At 42.5% G+C, this 23,168-nt stretch overlaps 1 protein-coding gene across 1 annotated transcript in view; it reads right to left on the minus strand.

Moving 5' to 3' along the window:
* LOC137632411 (uncharacterized) overlaps nucleotides 1-23,168 on the minus strand; it is a 56,696-nt gene that overhangs the window by 25,287 nt on the left and 8,241 nt on the right. The window contains exons 2-5 of the mRNA XM_068364344.1: nucleotides 21,986-22,222; nucleotides 21,079-21,170; nucleotides 5,204-5,591; nucleotides 4,186-4,266 (exon numbers count right to left, since the gene is read on the minus strand). Of these exons, the coding sequence (XP_068220445.1) occupies nucleotides 4,186-4,266; nucleotides 5,204-5,591; nucleotides 21,079-21,170; nucleotides 21,986-22,222 (798 nt within the window). The remainder of the gene's footprint in view (nucleotides 1-4,185; nucleotides 4,267-5,203; nucleotides 5,592-21,078; nucleotides 21,171-21,985; nucleotides 22,223-23,168) is intronic.

Below are 23,168 nucleotides of genomic sequence, written 5' to 3' on the forward strand. Positions count from 1 at the left end.
TTTCTTTCAATTGTAAAACAAAGTCCTGAGTAGAAAAATAACACTTTAAATTCAAATTTACAAGTGTTATTTGAGAAGGAAAAGAATATGCTAAACATGAAAAAATATCCAAGTAAAGGTCTGTGGAAACATTCAAGTAAACCTGGCCATGAGATTGAGAAGTTTGGTCCCAGGGAACTAAGAAAATTTTATGAAAAAGCTTGATGTTATGTAAATTAAAGTGACACATAAATGTGCTTGGGTATTAGGATATGTCATCTTCAAAGATTTTGCTCTTCATTCTAGATCTAGGTTCTTTTCTTTTTCACTAAGGCTGTAATCAAGTTAGCCAATTGGAATTTTCTTCCCTTTTCAATTTTGCCTGCTTCAATAACTTCTTGTTGATTTAATGCTGTCTAAGTCCATTCCTATCTTGATCATAATATTGTTCAACACACTTTTGCAGCAGACATTACTGCATCCATTTTGTACATGTGCTAAGACAAAGCTGAATTATGTAAAAATCACGAGACGTTTAGTTCAGTTTTCATTTGCAATTGATGATTAATATATTAGGTTGCAGGAGGGAATAATTTTTATGGTTCATTTAGGTGAGCAAAGTGAAGAAACAACCAAATCCATCTATAATAATAGCCATTCAACTGTCTATAAGTCTAAAAGATGTCAATACCCAATATTTTAATTTAATAGGCTAATTTTCCATAATTATTCCCAAATGAAAGGAGGAACCAAACTATATAGGTGAACCTGAAATATAAATTAATTAAAAGATGTAACACTATATCACAATGGTTTAAGTTATTAACCATGACAATTTCAAGCACAGGTAATATAAATTTCATCTAAAATCAATAATTGAAAATTTAGTTTATAAAAGAATGAGATAAGGAAAGAAACTGAAAGCCTGATACAAAACACTATTTCTAATTTTCACTTTCTAAAAAGTGTATTAATAACAATAAAGCTGATACAAATTACTGCGTCTTTTGACAACAAACACTGAAAGTTTTGAATCTACTTACTAGAGGACCCATTCTCTAATGATTTCCATGCTCACCATTCTCTCCTATATTCTTTTAACATGCACTATTGATATTACTACTGTAGAGAACACAACAAGCTCAGATTTGTGTATAGAATAACTATTCTTACCTAGTATCTATGTTTTTTTTTTAAATTACATTTGTTAAGTTTTGGCTTAAATTGTTAGAGTTTATATTACATTAAAAGGTTAATACCAAATAACTTTTGTTAAAGCTTAACTTCTATTAACTTTTCCTTATTTCAAATTGTCTGTTAATTACAAAAACACATCGTGTGTGGACTTTAGGATAATAGAAGTTTTCAAATTGAAATTTGTTATATTTTGGTTTCATTTAATATTTCATTTTCAAACTGTTACTACAATGGGCAGCTAAAAGCTTATTGTTAGTTCCAATTTAGTCAATTCAACATGTTGAATTAGGAGAAAAAGAATCTCACCTATGCATACTAAGAGCTCTACTTTACCTCTAATTTCACATTTATTTTTTCCACATTAAACACAGCACTACCTTTACACCTGTTTCTCTTTGTGTTGTGTAGCAGATAAAGTGACATTGCCTGGTCTTAGTTTTAGTAACTTGGAGTAAATGCACTCTGTATTACTTCATTTGTCAACTAAATACTTTTCCAATATTTTTCTAATGTTTTGAGTTAAAATAGCTTTAGTGCCACAATAACTCTATTTTTTGTGTGTAATAACTCTGCAATTAAAGTACTTTATTTGCTTACCTAAGTTACTTATTGACTTTTCTTTGATTTATAAATATCAATGTAAGTTTCTTTGTCTCAAATATGTACTCTTTCTGTGTCATGAAATGAGAGCCATAAGGTGTTATAGTGTTATGTTTAAGCTCTGAAGCTATTGTTCACAGCATTTGTTGGTTACCCCATCTGGGAAAATACAGTATGCCATTTATGGAATTCTCATTTCTTCCCAAGATGTTGGGCAAATAAAGATCCCAAAGCAGACATGCGATGTTTATAAGGACTGGACAGTAGATCAGTGGTTTTTCTTCATTCAAATGTGATTATAAATACCAGGCTTCTCTGTACTACTTTGGTCACAGATATACCTCAACATTTCCTATCTATCCATTGTCGTGGATCAAGAAAAATGAATCATATGATTCCTCTTTGCTTATGATTTCCCTCCTTGGTAAATGTAGTGTGTTGCACCAAGCTTAAAAAAAAAAAATGACCATGCTGCTGCTCCTTACAGTGTTTTACAGTTCTCGGGTATTGTTTTAAGAGTCCTTTATCTCTCACCTCAGGTCAAAATATTCCTAAATATTCCTTTTAGAGTCTTTTGATAACTTAGCTTATTTTTGTCTGCATTGCTGATTCATTAGCCTCTTCCTGCTCCTGCTCTGCATCCTCTTTTCCAGACCGATATCATAGTATGCTTGCAACAGCAAAGTTTAAGTAACTCAAAAGCCAGATATGGTCTAGTATTTTTAATCTTTAAATGTGTTTTTTAGGCTTTTTGGGACTGTTACACAGAGTCAATGTCCAAATCCACAAGTAATAGTGCCTTGACTGTTATTGCACACTTAGCTCCCTCCTTCAATTATCATGAAGGATGCAGTCTTATTCAATACCAAGAAAATATGCAACCTTAACTGAATGATTCTAAACTTAGTCATTTACTGCTAGGAGTCGTTAATTACACAAAAAAAAATTGTGTAATAAAAAAGTAGGCAAACCCTACGTATGTCATCAACTGTTTCAAAGTATAAAATAAAGGTTTAGATTCTTGTGTAAAATATGTAACATATACATATACTAAATCATTCAGTGTTGTTTACACACACAAGTGTATGTGTGTATTCCAGTATCTTAGCCGACGTCTCTCTCGTATCCCTTTCTATACTTTAACGGACTTACATCATAGGCCTATGACGGAAGTCTGTATAGAAAGGGTTTTGCTATTATTTTCCGTAAAGGTTTACATTACAGTACATTAATAGCACTATTTTTGGTTACTGTAGTGTTGCATAAATTGCATAATAATCGCAATTAAACATTCATAATTTCACCGCCAAGTTACAACCACGATAACCCCCTTCTCCCTTCCATCCCAACTTCAGTGTTTGACAGTGTGCCAGCGTTACCGCCTCAACCACACTCAGTGTAGATAAATACACTGCTATCATTGTAGCTCTATAAAAGTTCCAGCAAGCAATTTGTTGTTTTCAAGCAACACGTTACTTCCTTCGGAGTTGTCACTTAGCAGGAGAAGGGCATTTGATTCCAAATTTTTATACTCATTTATAATCTTATTGTTCAAGGATTTAATTGTACAATCCTAATATATCTATTTTATTTATTGTAATTTTGGTTTCATTATCAAAGCTTAATTATAAAAATTTTAAATAATGTTACAAAGTGAGTTTTTTTTAATAATCGTAGTCAGCGTGATCACAGAGAGATGCCAGATATCACCATTTGACCCAGTTTTGAGAGAAAACAAACCCTAAACACCATCAATGCAGTAAGCTGTTCCTTTTATCTCTTCACAAGTTTTGACCAATAGCGAGTTTAATTAATTCCAGGTTATTAGTAGATGCTGGTATTCAAAAAAATTTATAACATGTGAAAAGTTATGAAATTATGCAGTCTGCATCTGGAAACAAGCTCCTGTTGTTGACTTCAACAGGTGTTTTTGTTAAATTTAAACTTACCATCACAAAATTTTATAATCTCTATTCGTTAACATTGTTTGACAAAACATTTAATTGAGGGAAAAATTTAGGTTAGTAAATAAGCTTCAATTCACATTACTTGGTAATTAGTTGATAACATCTGGCCCTGGGATCATTAAGTTTGGTTCAATTTTCCTCTAACTTTCATTTAAAACAAATATTGAAGAAATATTTATGAGGAAAAAATGTTTCCCCAGATATTTCAGTCTTTTTTTTCTTATCCTTAATGGCCAGCAAAAATTGTAAAATAAAACATAACACAATGACTCCAATAACCTTAGCTGTTGCAAAGAATGACCTTGGCAATTTATAAAAGCTTCATAGAAGTAATTTTAAAAGCAACTTTTCATATTCTACAATGTCTCATTGAGCTCAAAACAAGATGGAAACTATACAGTCTATGGTTTTTAAGAGCTGAAAAATACATCCAGTAACTTACTTGAAGTTGTCCATGAGATCTTCATCTTTCCCTGGCTCTGAAGACTCCTCTTCAGCATTTGACTCATCTGGGGGTACTTCACTGCATATATCAAAGCCATGCATAAGTATTACTACACGAACAGCCAATATTCACAACTAACATTCACCACATGTACTTAAGTTAACAAAATTAGTAATTCTATGGTTAATGAATATGACAATGTAAAGTAACAATATTACTTATGGAAAAGAATAAAGTAATTACAGCTACAGTCCTGCTCCAAATAACCTCATAATATTGCAGTCTGAAAATGTATGGTAAACAGACTGAGCTCTAAAATTGCAGATATACTTCTAAACATGCTTAAGGAAGTGCACTAAAGTATCATTAGTTTGTACCCACATACTTATGCTTGTACATAACTCCTTTAGCTAAGGTGCTTAATAACTTTCCAAAACCTAATTTCAAACATTTTGAAATTATACACAAACATATTTTTTAAACTAAAGTATGAGAGAACAGATAGCTAAAAAATGAGACAATCACTTGTTTTAAGCACCTAAACATGGTGCAAATAAATCTGCAATCCAATAATAATCTATTGAACTTGGCAACATGAATCATTATAGAATATAACCAAGGAGGAGAGAGAGATTAGTAGTTCAACCATGCAAGTACATTCCCACGGTTAAAAAACATTAGAAGATAAACCAATACACACCATTCAAAGAAATGATATTTGTCAACATGTAATCTAACAGCATGCAATTCTAAAAACATTTGACCACATCATTAAAGTGCATTCAAATCAGAAATACTGTATGCAGGAGTATAGACTCAGCAGGTAAGCAACTTCTGACTAATTCATTAAAGATTTCCCAAAAATTTCTTCATCTAATGTAAAGTATTTACCATCATTCATTTCCATACACATGGCATCCTCTACCTTAACAAAACCCCTAACAGTTTTGCAAGACATTCCAACACCTGAACAATAAAGAATAACAGAAAAAGTATTCAGAAAATGTTATCTCACCTGTTAGGCAAATCAACACCATCAGTGACACTTTTAGACTCTTCGCAGTTGGTTCCAAACTGACCAAAATTTACACTAGAGAAATCTGCTTTAAAGCCTTCATTACTTGAAGTTGTGTCGCCAAAGACAGCATTTGAGCTATTTTCCTGAGAGGCAATTCCAAAGTTGGAACCGAGGTCCGCTGAAAAGGTATCTAAGTTATCTTTATCAGCTTTCTGGAATGGATTGGCAAAAGCACTGTTGCCAGCACCTGATGGAAAGGCACCAAAGTCAGCCCAGCCAGTATTATCTGAGGTGTCGGCAACAGGTGCTGACTGCCAGGGGTTTACAGGTTCATCTGATTCAGCCTTTTCTAGAGATGACCGCCGATCAAAAACTTCAGCCCAGTCTGAAACAAAATACCAAAATATACCTCTGGGTTTTTTTTTAACTTATTCTAATCAATACCTTATTTCTTGGTTTTCCACTATTTACACCAATGAAAATTCTAATCAATTACCTATTAATGTACTGCATCTTAAATTATGTAAAAATGACACAACACAAATACTATAGAAATATGACTGGTTGAATAGCTAAAGCTCAGGCATTTGGACACAAAAAGGCCATTCAGGGTCATAATGAAAGACAAATGAGATTGGGGTGAGAGAACATGGATGTGCAAAATGATAATGCTTAATATATAAATATAATGACATTTAGAACATGGAAATCTATTGAGAAAAAAAATTAATAAGCTATTAGAATTGGATTGTTTAGATGATTTTTAAATATAAACAACACACTAAAGTTGGTCTTATCCCCTGGAATATTGACTACATTTCACCATGAAGTTATCACTACCACGTTTTAAAATGTTAAATACCTAGGACAATGTCCCAAAACAAGCTTGACTGTCACAAATTTATCAATCAATGCACATTCAGGAGACCATTCCTTCTTAAAATACATTGTTGGTCTAAAATTATGTATCCAGACCTTTGCCTCTACAATAGAATGAAGGTGATGCAGGACACCATCTCTCCTACCACTAACATCATAATCCAAAGTCTGTTAAAAAATTCTTTTTTAAAATTATTAATTTTGCTAAAAGGCATTTTTGTCACCTTGGTTACCTTTTCATTTCCAAAGATTACAACAAGACCAGGTATCTAGTAGATATAAGTAACAAATACATGAAGAAAAAAGACCCTTTACAATACGTAAACTTTGTCTCGCCGCAAATTTTTGCAGACTTTTTCTCAAGCATAACTAATTCATTAATACCGCAAGGAAATATAAATATGTAAAATTAATTTCATAAGTACAAATAAAGATAAAAATACAATATAAACATTAGAACTATATGAACAACGATAAATATTTAAGTCTAAATTGATAAATGAGAATAGAGTAAATGAATAATGTACACCATTATATTGACATTAAAAAACTATAAACCATGCAGCTCTGCCAATTCATAGGGTTATACATGTAAGTTCTTATCTCAAGTTTTTGCTAAGTTGAGATCATTCCGAAGGTTCCTGCTATGTTGAGATAATGAGTCTTGGCTGCACTTGACAGATTCTTTGCCTGTGGCCTTGTTCACAGTCAAATGTTGAGATTGAAGTGATTATGGGTACAGTATTGGTAAATTTGACTGAGTATATGCTATCTATGTAAAATGGTTCACACCTTAATTTACTGGTTTTAACTCATTGGTATAGTACATATATTTATCTGTGCTTAGAATGTGCGCTATGGCACATATAATACCGAGGCTTTTATAATTTGAATCTTATTATCATTTTTCTTCAATAAAGCCTTTAACACACCAAGTGCCAAGCATTGCCAGAAGCACCAATACTAAATTGTTGCCTAAATATCCAGTCGCCCCATTAAATGCATTTCATTCAAAAGTTTACCACTAATTCTCTACACAGATTGATTTAGATATTCAGACGAAGAGAGTTCTTAAGTCTTTTACCTAATGAAGAGGTTCACAGCAAAATCTTTAAATGATACAATATAGTTCTCTAGTTCTCCTTTCCTCTCCGAATTCTGTTCCAATATGAATAAAAATATTAATTATTCAAGAAAATTGCCCCTTCCATGCAGGGATATATCACAAATTTTTAAGTAATTTGTATTTTTCCTAACATACTTACCTAGAACTACCTTCTTAGGTGTTACTGGCTAACTCTACCTAACCGACCAGCTTTTTGTATAGTTTATCTCCCTCTTCTCGTTTTCTACGGGGTCAACCTCTGGCAGTGTGGTACATGCCCGAGGCGACCCCGGGGTCAGGCAGCGTGATATTTCAGGTCGAATCTCCAGTAAGTTTCGTTGGAATAGGTATTACTAGATCCTGCAGGTTCTCGGGGAAGGATGGGAGGGCCATAACCCGAAGGTAGTTCTAGGTAAGTATGTTAGGAAAAATACAAATTACTTAAAAATTTGTGATTTGTTCCAACACAGTTACTTACCAAGAACTACCTTCTTAGGAGACTTACACTTTAGGAGGTGGGAGTGTCCTGCAGGAATCAGGATTCGACGGGGAGGCACGCGAGAGAGGGAACCTCTAAGGAGGTCTTGATTCTAAGACCACTTGAAAACTGCACGAAAAGTAGGGGAAAACTATCCAAAAAACTCACTTAGTGTCTAAATGTCCTACCTTTTTCAAAACCAATTTCTTGAAGGTTATACCTTTCCGTGATTAAGGTCTTCTCCTCATCTTCCTGGCCCATTCGATCCGGGGAAGGAAGGAAAAAGTGGAGGGGGGGGGGTAAGGTTAAGGAAGGAACTAGTGTCTCTTGGCATTAACACCCCCGGTTACCCTGTGGCTATGACCTTAGATCTCTTGAAGGGCCGACACGACCGGGCCAATAGAAAACTTGTCCAAGGATTTTCTCGTACAATCTTTTAGATAATGTTCCGTGAAGGTGGACTGTCTAGACCAGGTCCCAGCCTTCAGGATCTTACCCACAGCCATGTTCTTCTCGAAAGCCAGAGAGGTGCTCAGAGCCCTGATATCATGAGGTCTCGGTTTTCCAAGGAGAGGGGTCCCAGAAGCCTCGTAGGCTCTCTTCATCACTTGTCTCAGCCAAAAAGAGATGGAATTCTTCGAGACCGGTTTCTTCACTCATCCTGTTGAGATGAATAAATTTTTGATCTGAGGGCGGCAATCTTCAGTCCTCTCCAGGTATTTTCTTATAGTTCGTATGGGACATAAGAGGAGATCCTTAGGGTTGCCGGATCGAGGGATGGCTGGCACCGAAAAACCCTCGAACCGAGGATCCCAACACGCTGGGTTCTGCGTTTTCACCACAAAACTAGGGACGAACCTAAAGACAACTTCCCTTCACCCTTCGGAGTGTGAGACCTCGTAAGAGAGGCCGTGTAACTCGCTAACTCTTTTCGCCGAGGCCAGGGCTAAAAGAAAAGCTGTTTTAAGGATGAGTTCTCTGTCTAAAATGTTTCTGAGAGGTTCGAAGGGCGGTTCTGACAGAACTTTGAGGACTCTTGCCAAGTCCCACTGCGGAACCCGTACCTCCTGGGGGGACATGATTGCTCAAAACTACGGATGAGCATCGAGATGTGCCTCGAGGCTCCCAAGTCAAGGCCTCTAAGGAGGAAGACTTGACCTAGGACTGCTCGAACTCCCTTGATGGCTGGGATGGACGAACCCACGTCGTCTCTCAGGTACACCAGAAAGTCTGCAATGTCCTGGATCGACGCCCCTAAGGGCCTGATGTTTTTAGATGCACACCACTTCAGGAAGACTGCCCACTTTGCCTGGTAGACAACTGCCGAGGAACGCCGTAGTTACCCAGACATCCGTGTCGCGGTTCTCGATGAGTATCCTTCTTTCTTCAGAGCTTCTCGATAACCTCCACGCGTGAAGGCGGAGGGATCGAGGGTTTTCGTGCCACCTGTGAAAGTGAGGTTGTCGCAGGAGGTCTGGCCTGTACGGAAGCGGCCAAGGAGGACGAAGAGCTAATTCCTTTAGGTCTGCGAACCAGTCTCTCTCCGGCCACCAGGGCGCTACTAAAGTCATCGACAGGTTGGACGACCCTCTCACTCTGTTCAGCACTTGCCTGATCAAACTGAAGGGAGGGAAGGCGTACACATCAAGACCGTCCCAGGGATGTTGGAAGGCGTCCTCGAACGCTGCTGACGGATCTGGGATTGGAGAACAGAACACGGGGAGTTGGGCATTCAGACGTGTGGCGAACAAGTCTATCACGGGGGAGCCCCACAGTAGGATGACTGCTCGAGCTACCTCTGGGTGTAGGGTCCACTCCGAACCTATCACCTGACCCGCCCTGCTGAGGCCGTCGGCCATCACATTCCTCTTTCCTGGAATGAACCTTGCCGTCAGTTCCAACCCTTCTTCTGTGGCCCACTCCAACAGTTCCGTGGCTAGGGCGCAGAGGACCTTTAACTTCATGCCTCCCTGCTTCTTTACATACGCCACTACTGTGGCGTTGTCGCACATTAACGCCACAGTGTTCCTTCGCATTAAGTGTACGAACTGTCGACACGCCCTTAGAACTGCTATCATCTCCAGGATGTTTATATGGAGAGACGCCTCCTCGCTGGACCACAGCCCTTTTGCTGATTTTCCAAGCAGGTCCGCTCCCCAGCCCTCCTTCGATGCGTCCGTGAACAACAGCACCTCCGGGGGGTCGGAGGCGAAGGGCATTCCCTTCTCCGTGTTTGACCTGATGCTCCACCAAAGAAGGGTCTCTCTCGTCTTCGGGAGGACTGGCACTACTTTGTGGGGTTCCTTGCCTTGGACCCACGACTCCTTTACATTCCACTGTACCGGGCGGAGCCTGAGTCTCCCTTGCGGTACTAATTTTTCCAGGGAAACCAGGTGACCCAGTAACTTCTGCCAGTCCTTGGCCCTCCTGGGTTGTCCCGTCAGGAAGGGTTGAAGGATACGTTCAAGGTTGGCCAACCTTTCTTCTGAGAGGAAGGCCCTTACTAACTGGGTGTCCAAGACCATCCCCAATTAAGTCATCCTGGTGCTGGGGACTAGCTGGGACTTCCCTAGGTTGACCGTGATCCCTAACACCTTGCAGAGGTCGAGCAACATATCGCCTGACTCCTTCAGTTGTTCCCTTGAGGCAGAAAGCAGCAACCAGTCGTCCAGGTACCTGAGTAGTCGAATTCCTTTCTCGTGTGCCCACGCCGAGATCGAGGCGAACACTCTCGTGAACACTTGCGGGGCCGTCGAGAGGCCGAAGCACAGGGTCTTGAACTGCAGGACCCTGGACTCCCACTTGATCCTGAGGAACTTCCTGCTGGAGGGGTGTACAGGGATTTGAAAGTAGGCATCCTTGAGGTCGAGAGACATGAGGAAATCCCCCTCCCTCAAGGCTGCGATCACTGTCTTGGGGGTATCCATCTTGAATTCCGTCTTTGAGACGAACTTGTTGAGGGCTGAGAGATCTATGACTGGCCTCCACCCTCCTGTCGATTTTTCCACCAGGAAGAGCCTGCTGAAGAAACCCGGGCCGGGGTTCTCCACTGTCTCCAAAGCTCCCTTGTTGATCATGGTCGCTACTTCCTCTTGTAGCGCCAACCTCTTCAAGGGGTCCTTTGGAACCAGCCAATCGGCCCTCTGGGCTGGGATGAGAGGGGGAGGCTCTTCCAGGAACGGGAGTCTGTAGCCCTCCTTCAGGACCGTCACCGTCCAGGGATCCGCACCGAGATCCCGCCATGCTTGCCAAAAAGGTCTGAGGCATCCCCCTACTAGGGGCTCCTGCGGGAGCAGGGGGCCTCTCCTCCTACCTTCTCCTGGAGGAGCGGCCAGATCTACCTCTCCTAGCGTTACCATAGGAGGGTCTGTAGGCTGACTGAGGGCCTGCCGTGGTCCTACGGGTGGGCTGTTGCGAGGCTTGAAGCCAAGGGGCTGAAGGAAGTTCTCTTCTGGGAAGCAAGGGTGTGGTCTGTGAGGAGTGAGGGACGTCCGTTGGAGCTCTCCTAAACGAGGTCTTCCTCATAGGCGGGGGCCTAGGATCCGTCTCTCTCACTTTCCTCACCTTCTCCACAGTATCCTCTACCAACTTGATGGGGAAAATGTCATTCTCCCACACGGAGGAATTTCTGTCTCCTTGCTTCCCTGTCAGGCAACTTCCGCATTAGTTTGCTCAAAACAGTATCTCTTTTTCTCAGGACCCAGTTCGAAGCTACCGACAGAGACTGGGACGATAAGAATTTGAAAGCCTTGCCCCCAGAGCTAACAAAGTCCCGCAGCATGGCCTGATTTTCTGGAAGGGAGAGGTCGTGTGATACCTGAAACCCCACCAAAGCGCACGACCACCAATCCAACCAAGAGGACACGTAGACCAGGTCCTGAGCCATGTCCTCCATCATAGATGCTTCCGTCGGGGAAAAGCACACGGGGGCCGTGGATGCCCTGTCTTCCGAGGTTCCCCTGGTTCAGCGATGTCATCGCTGCTTCCACCGCACGGGGACCGCCGCGATGCCCTTCGGGAACGTAAAAACGTTTCTGGGATTTTAGGCCCGGCAGAAGTTTGGAGGAACTCTGGCTTCTGGGGGCCTCTGCTAGTCCTGCCAAGTATCCATCGATCTGTTCCATCCCCAGCTTTACGTCTTGAGCGAGAGGGAGAGACAGAGATGGCTTTTGTTGTACCGGACTGTCGATCATCCTGGACAGTACGGAAAGTACTACCTTTGCAGCTGAGGGCTTGGGCTCATCCAACCGGTGGTGTCTTCGAATGAGGGCCAGTACCTTACGGTAGGAGATGTCGTCCGTCGAGCACTCCCCTCCTTCCACCAGGTCTTCCATCACCAGTTCCTCCGTACGGGGGTAAGCCGTGACGGTGGGAAAAACAACGCCCGATGGGCCTGCCAGTGGTACGGGCTGCCCCGTGGGGACGAAGGCATCCGTCACGGGAGTACCAACGTCCTCCGAGCCTGCCAGTGGTATGCTCTGCCCCGTGGATACAAAGGCATCCGTCATGGGAGTACCTTGTTCCACGGGGGGCTCCGTGGATGGGGGATCCATGCGGACCGACGGGCGCCCTTGGTGCTTAAGGAAGGCCTCCAAGGTGCCCGTGGTCGACGCTAAGCCTTCCTTCATACTCCTTATATCCTTCCTAAGGGAAGAAGGGGCGGAGGCTACTGTAGGGTTAAACAATGCACGGGGGTCTCGGTTCGAGCCCTCCCGCCGGGCGGCTAGGTCGAAAGAGCTAGGAGGGTGACACAACGAAGGCGAGGCTCTAGGGAGCCACCCGGAAGCGGTCGCGGCTGTGGAAAACCTAAACAGCTCGCTCCGGGGCACTGTGACATTCACCCAGTCCTTTGACTTACTCCTCTTCGCTTTTTTCTTAAGAGGACTTCGACCGTTTCCTACCATGCCTCGAGCGGGAACGAGACTTTTTCTTCCTTCGGGATTTCTCCCTCTTCCTTTTGATCAGGTTCCTGTCTTCGTCTTCTGATGACGAAGAAGACGATGAGTCCGATGACGACGATGACGACGACGACGACGACGACGAGGATGAGGACGGAGCTCTCCAACCGGCCGACAAGTCCAAGACCGTGGGGGGAAAATCACGTCGTTTCTCAGGTGCGGGCGGTTGCAGAAACACGGGGGGTAGCCTAGCCGAGGGAGCCGGAGGGGTCCCCGCGAGTCCTTTACAGAGCCACTGATCTACCTGCTCTCTAACGGGAGACCTGAAGGGAGTCCTAGGTTTCATCCACGTGGCGGGGTCCGAAGACGTCGAACTACCTTTCTCCGTGTCTCCCCCGGCGGTCCAAGCACTCGAAACACGCCACGAGGCAGGGGAAGTATCGGCACTCGGCCTACCCCACATAGGATCTTCCAAGAAGACGGGACCTGCGGGCACCAGCCCCTTGCCTCCTACCCACACTTCTGCACTCCACTCAGGCCCCACACATGCCTGCCCCACACTGGACACATCCCCCACAGGAAAATCAGACTCTTGGGGAAGTGCAATGGGCCTCTTCCCCGCAACGGACTTACCTCATCCCCTACGCTGGGTAGGGGGAGAAGAGCGGGCGCTACGGTCTGCCGAATCGTCTGGCGAACCTGCAGGCGAAGAAATGCTTGAATCTTTAGGCATCTTCTTAGTTGCCTTCTTCTTCTTCGTCCCGAAGCGCACCCACTGGATCTCAGTCCAATCAGCACATTCCGGGCACGTAGAGGTAGGGGAACACGCTTTCCCCCTACACGTGGAACACAGGGAGTGGGGATCAACCTCAGGCTTGGAGAGGAAAGCCCCGCAAGACTTCCCAGCCACCGGCCCAGGGCAACGACGAGGATGCTCCATAACACAACGCTAACACACCAAGAGACACAAGGATGAACGGGAGAGTGAAATGAAAACACGTGGTCAACACGCGGTAAGCACAAAGGATTGGGGGACACGAGGGTCGCACAGGTAAGAGAGAGCGCGGCGAGATGTATATCACGTCGCGACCAGAAACTTACTGGACAGTCGACCTGAGATATCACGCTGCCTGACCCCGGGGTCGCCTCGGGCATGTATCACACTGCCAGAGGTTGACCCCGTAGAAAACGAGAAGAGGGAGATAAACTATACAAAAAGCTGGTCGGTTAGGTAGAGTTAGCCAGTAACTCCTAAGAAGGTAGTCCTAGGTAAGTAACCGTGTTGGAACAAATACTGATTATAAATAGGAGGAACTAGAAGACGAAATCAAGGCCCTTTGCGTCAATAGGCGTAGGAGGGGATGGTGAATTCCCCTTTCCTAACCAGTATATATCCCAGCACGGAAGGGGGCAATTTTCTTGAATCCTTAATATTAATATTCTTATTCATCTTGGAACAGCATTCTATGACAGTGATACTAAAGAGGCATTAACTATCATACTAGCAAATCAAGAGATTTATTTGACTAGAAAAACTATACTCAGCTAAGAGATGATGCTCAAAATATTTAGGCTTCGGCTTAGAGTAAATATGAAAAAAAAGAAAAAAAAAATTCTGGTGAGACATAAAAGGTGGAATATCCTCAAAACTGCCTTCTTGGGTGTAGACCTGCAAGTTGCCCTTTGCTTAAACCTCTGTCAGTAAGTGTCCAAAAGAGAAGAAAACCCTTCTGGGTAAAGTATTTGACAAAAGGCAAAACAACAAGAATCCAATCTTACTTGTTTGCAACTAATGTTATTGATGTAACACAATACATATTCAATCATTTTTTTTTCCTTTTCACTTGTAGTTTCTTAAGAGATTTTCCGAATTACTGTATAAGTTTTCCTCAATCATGGATCTACTCATTTCCTTCTGTATTTATGGTAAATTTTGTCCATATGAAAGTCATGAACCATATTATTGAAGCAAACTATCTGAAATGTTCATCCACATTTACATCCTGATTATACTTACAAGTAGTATTTTCTTTCTTCCACTTTAGAGGAGTTTCTACACAATTGTTCACAATGGACATTCTAAACATTCTAAAAATTCTTTCCACGTTATGGAAAGAGCACAAATTCGCCATCCTAAAAAAATGCATTTACTATTGATGATATCATCTATAAAGTGACCCTTACCTAAAAACTCTTATACCAATGTATAGAAGGGTAATGACAATGAAGGCCCTTAGTAATTGAAATGGAGGGGAGGTTTGAGGATTTTTAAGAAGGTAGTGAATGCAGCATACTTTAGTAGGCAAATACAACAATGGTGCATGTAGCCTGTGCACTAATTGGAGAAGGAACTAGTTGAGGACAACTGATACTGGGTTCTATTGTCAAAAAATTACTCAACGTTCAGCCACCATTCCATTGAAGGACAGCCATAGTTATTGAAGTTTAATTTATCTGCAATGTTATTTTCCCAGAGAACTTTTTCCCTTAACTACTGGGCTGTTTTCATTTGAATATTTCCTTCTATTATGTCCAATTTCAGAGAATAATTATTTTAACATAAATTTAGTCGACTTGCTTCATGAACTCCTCATGGAACCTCCCTCCACCCCTAGTGGCCACAGAGCCGTGGGATAATTAATTTTGATCTCATCTACTCCCTTATTTACGAGTACACTACATGGGTTTTAATCTAATAATTGAGTTGGTATCCATCAAGAGTATCATTTAGATGAAAAAAAAAAAATACCTTTTAGAGTACCAAGCAATATTCTAGTACTAGAAACAACTTTATTGAAAAATCTTGAGTCCCTTATATCAAACCATATTTCAAGATAGTTTATAAAAGTAATCTTGACCAGGTTAGTAATGTTAGTACTGTCGTGTCTGTTTACCCTTACCACCATTAAGGACATGTGCTTATTGGAGGGAAAAAATAGGAAAATTACAAAATGTTACGGTTAAAAGTTGTTTAAACCAAGTTTGATTAAACCAAGCTTCTAGTGAAGAAGTAATATAAGTAACAAGAGAGTATGGACATTAGAAATTTTATTATTAAAATTCTGTTACTTTAGTATGGGCCACCAACCTGGCCATGAGCATCAACACAAAAATTTCATCAAAATCCCACAATACTCCGGAAGGGTAAGGTAATTTCTCATTGGGCACATGATTCCACTGACACTACTGCCAGCCACCTAGTTCAAGATCAAACAACAGCTACTCAGCTAAACAGGTCCTGATCAAGAACTTTCAAACAACAGTTTAAAAGACCTTATTTAGATTTAGATAACGTTCAAAGTTCTTTATTTCTAATTGCATCTATCCAGGAATTGTATAGGCCCTTTAAATCTTCAAGTAGCATGAAGCTGTTCACAATACAAGAATCAGAGACTTTTAAATAGTGCTTCAATAACCTTAATAAGAGTACCTTATTGACTTCATCACTTTTGACCATATCATAAGGTCCCCTTTAACAGATATTCCCAAGAAGTTTCTGAAGTGCAATTAGCTTTCATCAGCCTTGCTTCCACTGATACAAGAATTGGCACCTGCAATCTATTCAAGTCTCAAAGGAAAAGGTTACCTCTAAAGTGTCAATATCTACAAGGTAGAATTAAAACATTTTAGTAGCTGGCGTTTCTAAAGTAGAATGTATCCAATCACCGACAAAATTCCTTATTCAGAAGATTTCCTCTAATTCTATTGGTCGTCGTCGGCGCCCACTCGTGTCCGAGTATTGGGTTCTGTCGTTAGCCATCAGCCTCCTATCTGTGGGGTGGGTGCTTATGCCTGATGTGGCTGTTAAGTCCTAGTCTGTGGTGGAAGAGTCGCGGACAGTGTTCACAAGGGAGGGTAGGTGGTGGGCGGGGCTGTTCTAATCGCTCTCTCCTTCTTCTCCTCCTAGCCTCCTCATTTTGTCTCCTCCTCTCCTCGAAGTCCACGGTGCCATGGTGTACTGTACTCCTCCAGGTTTTCCTGTCCCTGGCTGTTTCTTCCCATGAGGAAGGATCAATGTCAGTTAGAGCCAGGGTGCGCTTTAGTTGATCTTTATAGCGCATTTTCGGGGCTCCTCGTGGTCTGGTGCCCTGGGTCAGTTCTCCGTAGAATATTTTCTTTGGGAGCCTAGATGGATCCATCCTATGCACGTGTCCTATCCAGCGGAGGCGGTGGTGGATGATGGTGGCCTCCACGCTGGTCAGCGAGGCACTTTCTAAGACTTCAATGTTGGTGGTGTGGCTCTCCCAGGGGATTTTCAAGATCTGCCTCAGTTTCATTTGTTGGAAGCGTTCTAGGATTTTAATATCGTTTCTATAAAGCGTCCATGTTTCACATGCATACAGGAGCGTGGAGAGGACTACTGCCCTGAACACCATTATTTTGGTGGTCATTGTCAGCGCGTGGTTGTTAAATACGCGGCACTCTAGTCGGCCAAAGGCGGAGTGGGCTGCCTTGATCCTGTTCTCCACGTCTTTTTTGCTTGTGGGAGCTGATGTTAGGATGCTCCCTAGGTAGGAGAACTGGTCCACCTGTTCTAACGGTTGGTCATTCACTGTGGTATTGAAGTTGGGGAGCATCAGTCCTGGTGGATGTTGGACGAGGGTCTTGGTTTTGTCTGAGTTGACTTGCATCCCAAAACGTTCGTAGGCAGAGTTGTATGCATCAGCTAACGACTGCAGGTCCTCTGCCGTCTGACCTGGGGTGGCATTGTCGTCAGCATACTGCAGTTCTCGCACTGCACACAAGGTGGTCTTGGTTCTGGCGCGGAGTCTAGCGAGGTTGAAAGCGCCTCCATCCATGCGGAAACGTAGGTCGACTGAGGGTGTGTCTGGGGGAATCTCGTTGAGCATTGCTGCGGTGTATAGCGAGAAACACGTCGGGGCCAGAACACAGCCCTGCTTCAGGCCGCCGTTGATGGGGAATGGGTCTGAAAGAGAGTTCTGGTGGCAGACTCTCCCAACCATTCCGTCATGGAGGGCACGCACCAGCTTGACAAAATCGGGTGGGCAGCCATATCTTTTGAGGACAGCCCACATGGCAGGTCGAGGTACTTTGTCGAAGGCCTTTTTCAAATCCCAGAAGATGAACATTATGGGCTGTTGTTGTTCGAGGCTCTTCTCTTGTAGTTGTCGCGCACAGAAGATCATGTCTATGGTCCCGCGGGAAGGTCGAAAGCCGCACTGGGACTCTGGCAGGACGTCTTCTGCGAGAATAAGGAGGCGGTCAAGGAGAATCCGAGCGAAAATCTTACTCGCGATGCTTAGTAGTGATATTCCCCGGTAGTTGTTACAGTTCTCCCTGTCTCCCTTCTTGAAGATGGTAATGATGTTTGCATCGCGGAAGTCACTGGGGGGGGGTTTTGGTCTCCCATATTTTCAGTATAAGGAGCATTAAACGGTTCCTCAAGCTGGGGCCAACGTGAGTGAGGAGCTCCAACGGGATGTTGTCTGGCCCTGGGGCTTTGCCGGGCTTCATGCGCTGCAGGGCCTTGTTGAAGTCATGGATGGAGGGTGGTAGTGCCATCCAGTGACGGACGGGATGCTGCGGGGTCATTCGCAGGAGATCGTCTGGGGTGTCTGCTTGGTCATTGAGGAGGTTCTCAAAGTGAGACCTCCATCTGGCCAGGATGCCCTCACTGTCGGTGATGGTCGTGGCCCCATCCGCGTCCTTCAGGCTGCCCACTGATGACCGTGTGGGACCGAATATTTCTTTTGTTGCTGCATAGAAGCTGCGCAGGTCACGTTGGTCAGCGAAACTCTGTATCTCTGCAGCTTTTCTTTGCCACCAGGTGTTCTGGGCTTCACGGATACCTCTTTGGCAACCAGCTTCAGCTACCTTGTGAGCACATTTGTTAGCTGCTGTTGGTTGGTTTTCCAAAGTCAGGCGTGCTTGTTTGTCATTTGGTTTCAATGAGAAGAGAGATGGTAGCATCATTCTCATCAAACCAATCCTGCCGTTTCTTGGTGGTGTAGCCTAGTGTTTCCTCCGCGGCACGGGCCATGGCGTTTCTGAGGGTGGTCCAGTGGTGCTCGACAGTGGCCTGACCCACAGGGTCTGCGAGGTATTGTTCGCAGGCCTCCTTGTAGTTCTGTGCCACCTGTGGGTTGCGGAGCTTACTACAATCAAAGCGTTGGTGTGGTACGCTGTCAGGTGCCCTTCTGGGTGGTCGTAGGGTCGTCACGGAGAGTCGGGAGATGAGGAGTCTGTGGTCCGTCCAGCAGTCGTCCGCTCCGGGCATGGATCGGGTGATGCGGACGTCTCCTCGGTCTCTGGCTCTGGTCAGGACGTAGTCCAGGGTGTGCCAGTGTTTAGAACGTGGGTGTCTCCATGTGGTCTTTTGTCGCTTTGGTAACTGGAAGATGGTGTTGGTTACCACAAGTTGGTGTTCTGCACACAGACCCAGTAGGAGTTGGCCATTGGCGTTGCAATTTCCAATGCCATGGCGGCCGATGATTTCCTCCCACAGGCGATGGTCTTTGCCTACTCGGGCATTAAAGTCGCCAAGCACAACGAGCTTGTCATTGGCGGGCACTGCCTGGATGGTGCGGTCGAGCTGGGTGTAGAAGGCAGCTTTGTTATCATCGGTTGAGGTCATAGTCGGGGCGTAGACAGAGATCAGGGTGAGATGTCTGTCCCGCGTGATGGGGATGCGGACAGTCATCAGGCGCTCACTGATGGCCTTGGGAGCGAGGTTGTGCTGCTGCACTAGCTGGGAACGGATGGCGAAGCCGACACCGTGGATGCGAGGCTCCTCTAGGGCCTTGCCTTTCCAAAAGATGGTGTAGCCTGTTCCAGCTTCCCTGATGTTGCCCTCTTCGGGTAGTCTGGTCTCGCTAAGAGCCGCCACATCAACATTGAAGCGGGCTAGCTCCTTGCAGACGAGGGCTATACGTCATTCCGGGCGGTTGGTGTTCGTCACGTCTTGGAGGGTGCGGATGTTCCACGCACCTAAGGTTAATATTTTTTTCTTGTTATTTCGACCGCATTAGTGGGATGTCCGCCAGCCGCGGTGAGCTGACCAGACGGGTTTGCTGTGTCCGATGTTTACCCCACCTTTTCTAGGGGCCTCCCCATGTGGGGTGGGCTGCGGTGTCCTCAATAGGCCAGCCCAGTCACGGGTCCAGCTGCCGAACTCTGGTGTCACGGCACCGTCACCAGAGAGCGACTGAATCTTAGACTCGCCGCCTGAGTGCAGTCGTGGGCTAAGGGCTTCCAGCTATCCAGGCCTGCCCCCTTCACCCATGGTGCTGTCGCCTCAGGACTTGCTGGTGGTGATGATGATGATGATGGTGAGAAAGAGATGAAGAAGGGTGGAGGAAACGACAGAATGCCAGTAGCTAGGTATATTGTTTTTGGTGGTCGTGGCTTTGCAACGGCCACGCACACACACTTGGCCCACATCGTTTTCACCGCGGCTCAAGACATATGAGACAGGCGGCTTCTCCGATGTTGGTTGCATCGGGCTGCCGGGTTCTTGTTGTGTCAAGGCCCGCCTTGTTGCCTGCCCGACAGGCATTGCCCTCTTCCGCCGGCGCTGATTCAAGTTTCAACAATAAAAGCTTACAGGCTGGCTTTAAGTTCTAAATTTTTGAGGGTCACCATACTCTTCAGTAATCTAAATATGTTAATATTTTCAGGATAAGGTTCATAACCTTAAACCTTACTTACATCTTTGAGATCAGTGATGGGTAATGCAATTACATGGGGTCCATGGTAACAGGATTCCTGATAACCTTTTGAATCCCATGAAATGTATTTTATGGCCAGGAATTTTTACTCCCTTGAGCCCTATATGATGTACTGTACTTTACAATTAATAATTGCTATTAATTTTCTTTTTTTAATTATACAAATATATATTTTTTTTATAATTCATGTAAAACTATGTATATTGATGGGAAGGAAATTTATCTGGTATACCGTAGACTAAAAAAATTGGTGGAAATTCTTAGCAAAAAGTTTTTTGCTAATATAAGTAAATTATGACAAGGGAAAAAATGGCCTGGGTCTTGAGTGATGAACTCATTTAGTGGTGGTTAGGCGAGATTGAATTATAAAGTTTTTACACAATTACATTTCTTTCAGTCCTTACTGAGAACCAGGATGACTTTTTCTAGTACCCACAAATAGTTGTGTGCCTTTATCTGAGAATTAGGAATTAGAACACCATTTACTTATTGCTTCGTATATAGTTGTAGGTTATGTTGAAAGCTCACAATAATCTGACAGAAACATAGCACCAATAGTTGAATTGCTTACCCATTTAACTGGGGTTCATTGTTGTCTCAATAAAAAGGGCAAATTATCCATAATGGGTTTGTATAACATCAATCTTACTTAGGAAAAATCAGTTTCTGTGCTACAGAAATGTAAAACCAAAATACATTCTGTAAATGACTGGTGCAAGAAAGAAAAATTGAGAGACTGAAATGTTATCATATTTTCCATTAGAGTTCAAAAAAATATTCTTTCAACAAAGACAATGTAAATAAACAAAAGCAACAATACATACCATCGACGTCCATTTTTGTCTCCGGTGGTCTGAATGCTGGTGTATCTTCTTCTTCCTCTTCAGAACTTGAACCACCCTCTTTGTCTTTTGAACTGAAAGGAAAAATGAAGTGACATAAAAGAATAATGAAATTAGGACTGGGCAAGCTTGTTAAAAGAACTATCGGATGGTTCCTGTGATATTTGCTCATTATTCACAACCTGCCAAGTCTGCATTTACAGGCCAAAACATATTACAGATACTCGTCGACTTAGAGCCTATGCAATCTTCCACTGATCAACTTTATGACTGCGATCATGACTGGTATGTCAGGTGACATGCTAGGTTACGATATTCATCAAAACAAGAAATTTAGTTATATGACAAATAGAGCAAAATGTTAAAAAACGCTTGTCAAATTATGATATTAAGCATTTAAAATTGCAAATGATAATGTAGTATTGAAAATTGCTAAAGAACACAAATCAAGATGTAAAATTTAGTTAGAAATTGACAAATACAGCGCAATGTTAAAAAGAGTTAGTCAAAACATGAAATTTAACATTAAATTAGTAAATAATGCGGTACAGCACCATTTTTTGTACCCAAAATAAAAAAGAAAGGATCATCCACCATTCATCTTCCTACAGTTACTTTGTACCTTTGAAATCTATTCTCAAAATACTCCTATTACATTTTCAGACCAAAATACTGTTAACCACTAAACTGCCATCTAGAGTCTATTCCTTAAACTGGGAACTTAAAAAATGAAATACTTCTTCAAGGTATATTACGTGCTTACTATTTTAATAGTACAGTAGTACGTAATAGAAGAGAATAGAAGCTTTTGAATTAGAACTATCTTCACATCAAACTTGGTATTCTGCATTGTGACACAAGTAAATCTAAAGTTATATATAAAACTAACCTTTCCTCTTTAACAGAATCTTGACTGAAAGTGATTTCTTTTTCCTTGATATTCCAAATGTCGGCTAATTCATGAAGTTCGTGACTCCTACTCGCGCACATTTCTTCGAAGAGGGTAAGGTTTTCACTGACACCGCCTTCACCTCCACCATCAATTCCAGCCTGGGCAGTATTATTACCCACTCCTTGGACACCAGATACAGAGAGGCCTTGAGTGGATAGTCGCTGGAGTGGACCACTGAAAAGAAAAACAATCTAAAGTCATATTTACTTCATAAGCATGTCATAATAGAGCTTTCATAATAGTTTTTTCCCCAAGACAAGCATGAATATAAATGAAATGCTATGAAAATTCAAAACATTATTTATTGCATTCTTAATAACCATAGAAATAAGTTCTTGTATCTACTAGCAAGGTTAGTAAAGCATTCCTTCCCAGTGTACTGGCATTTTATTATGAATTCTATTAAATTTTCAACTCACTACAAAGCTCTAGTAAAGTAACACCCTTTACACTCCTTACATTTCAGTACAAAAATATTTTTTTTACTAAAATTTATTATTCAAATAATTTTCTGAGATTTATGTGTCAGTCATTCAAAGAAGGAAGGTTAAATATAGACTAAAATTACCCAATTTTCATCAAATTGAATTAAATCTCCTTTACTCCTAACGGTAAGAGGCGCTTGCATCATATGAGTAAGTACACCCTCTTTTTACCATCACGTTGATCTCCTTTTTTAAGTAAATAATACTCATAGGGATATACAGTAAAACACAACCATTGCAAGTGGGGGAACTTGCACAAATTTCAGGGAAGTAGAATATTGAAATAAATAATTCCAGTTTAAGAATTATGCTTTATGTCAGTAAAACTACCGGGAATCCATGCGCTGAATATCAACATTATCCTGGAAGAAGAAGCAGTAGCACCTAAATGTACACGAACCAAAACAGTAGAGCAGGTCCTCGGGTTACAAAAGAGATGTTTCAAAGTTGATTTGCAATTCAAATTTTGATATAAGTCACAACACACTTGTACGTAGGCACCGAAAGCTCTAATCTATTCTAATACAGTACCAATGTCATAAGCTAGGACATAACATTACATAACATGAAACATGACTAAATAAGTTAAAAATCCCATGGAGGATAAATATGGAATGATAAAATGAAACTAAAAA

Source organism: Palaemon carinicauda, chromosome 41, assembly GCF_036898095.1.
Source record: "Palaemon carinicauda isolate YSFRI2023 chromosome 41, ASM3689809v2, whole genome shotgun sequence".
Lineage (NCBI taxonomy): Eukaryota > Metazoa > Arthropoda > Malacostraca > Decapoda > Palaemonidae > Palaemon > Palaemon carinicauda.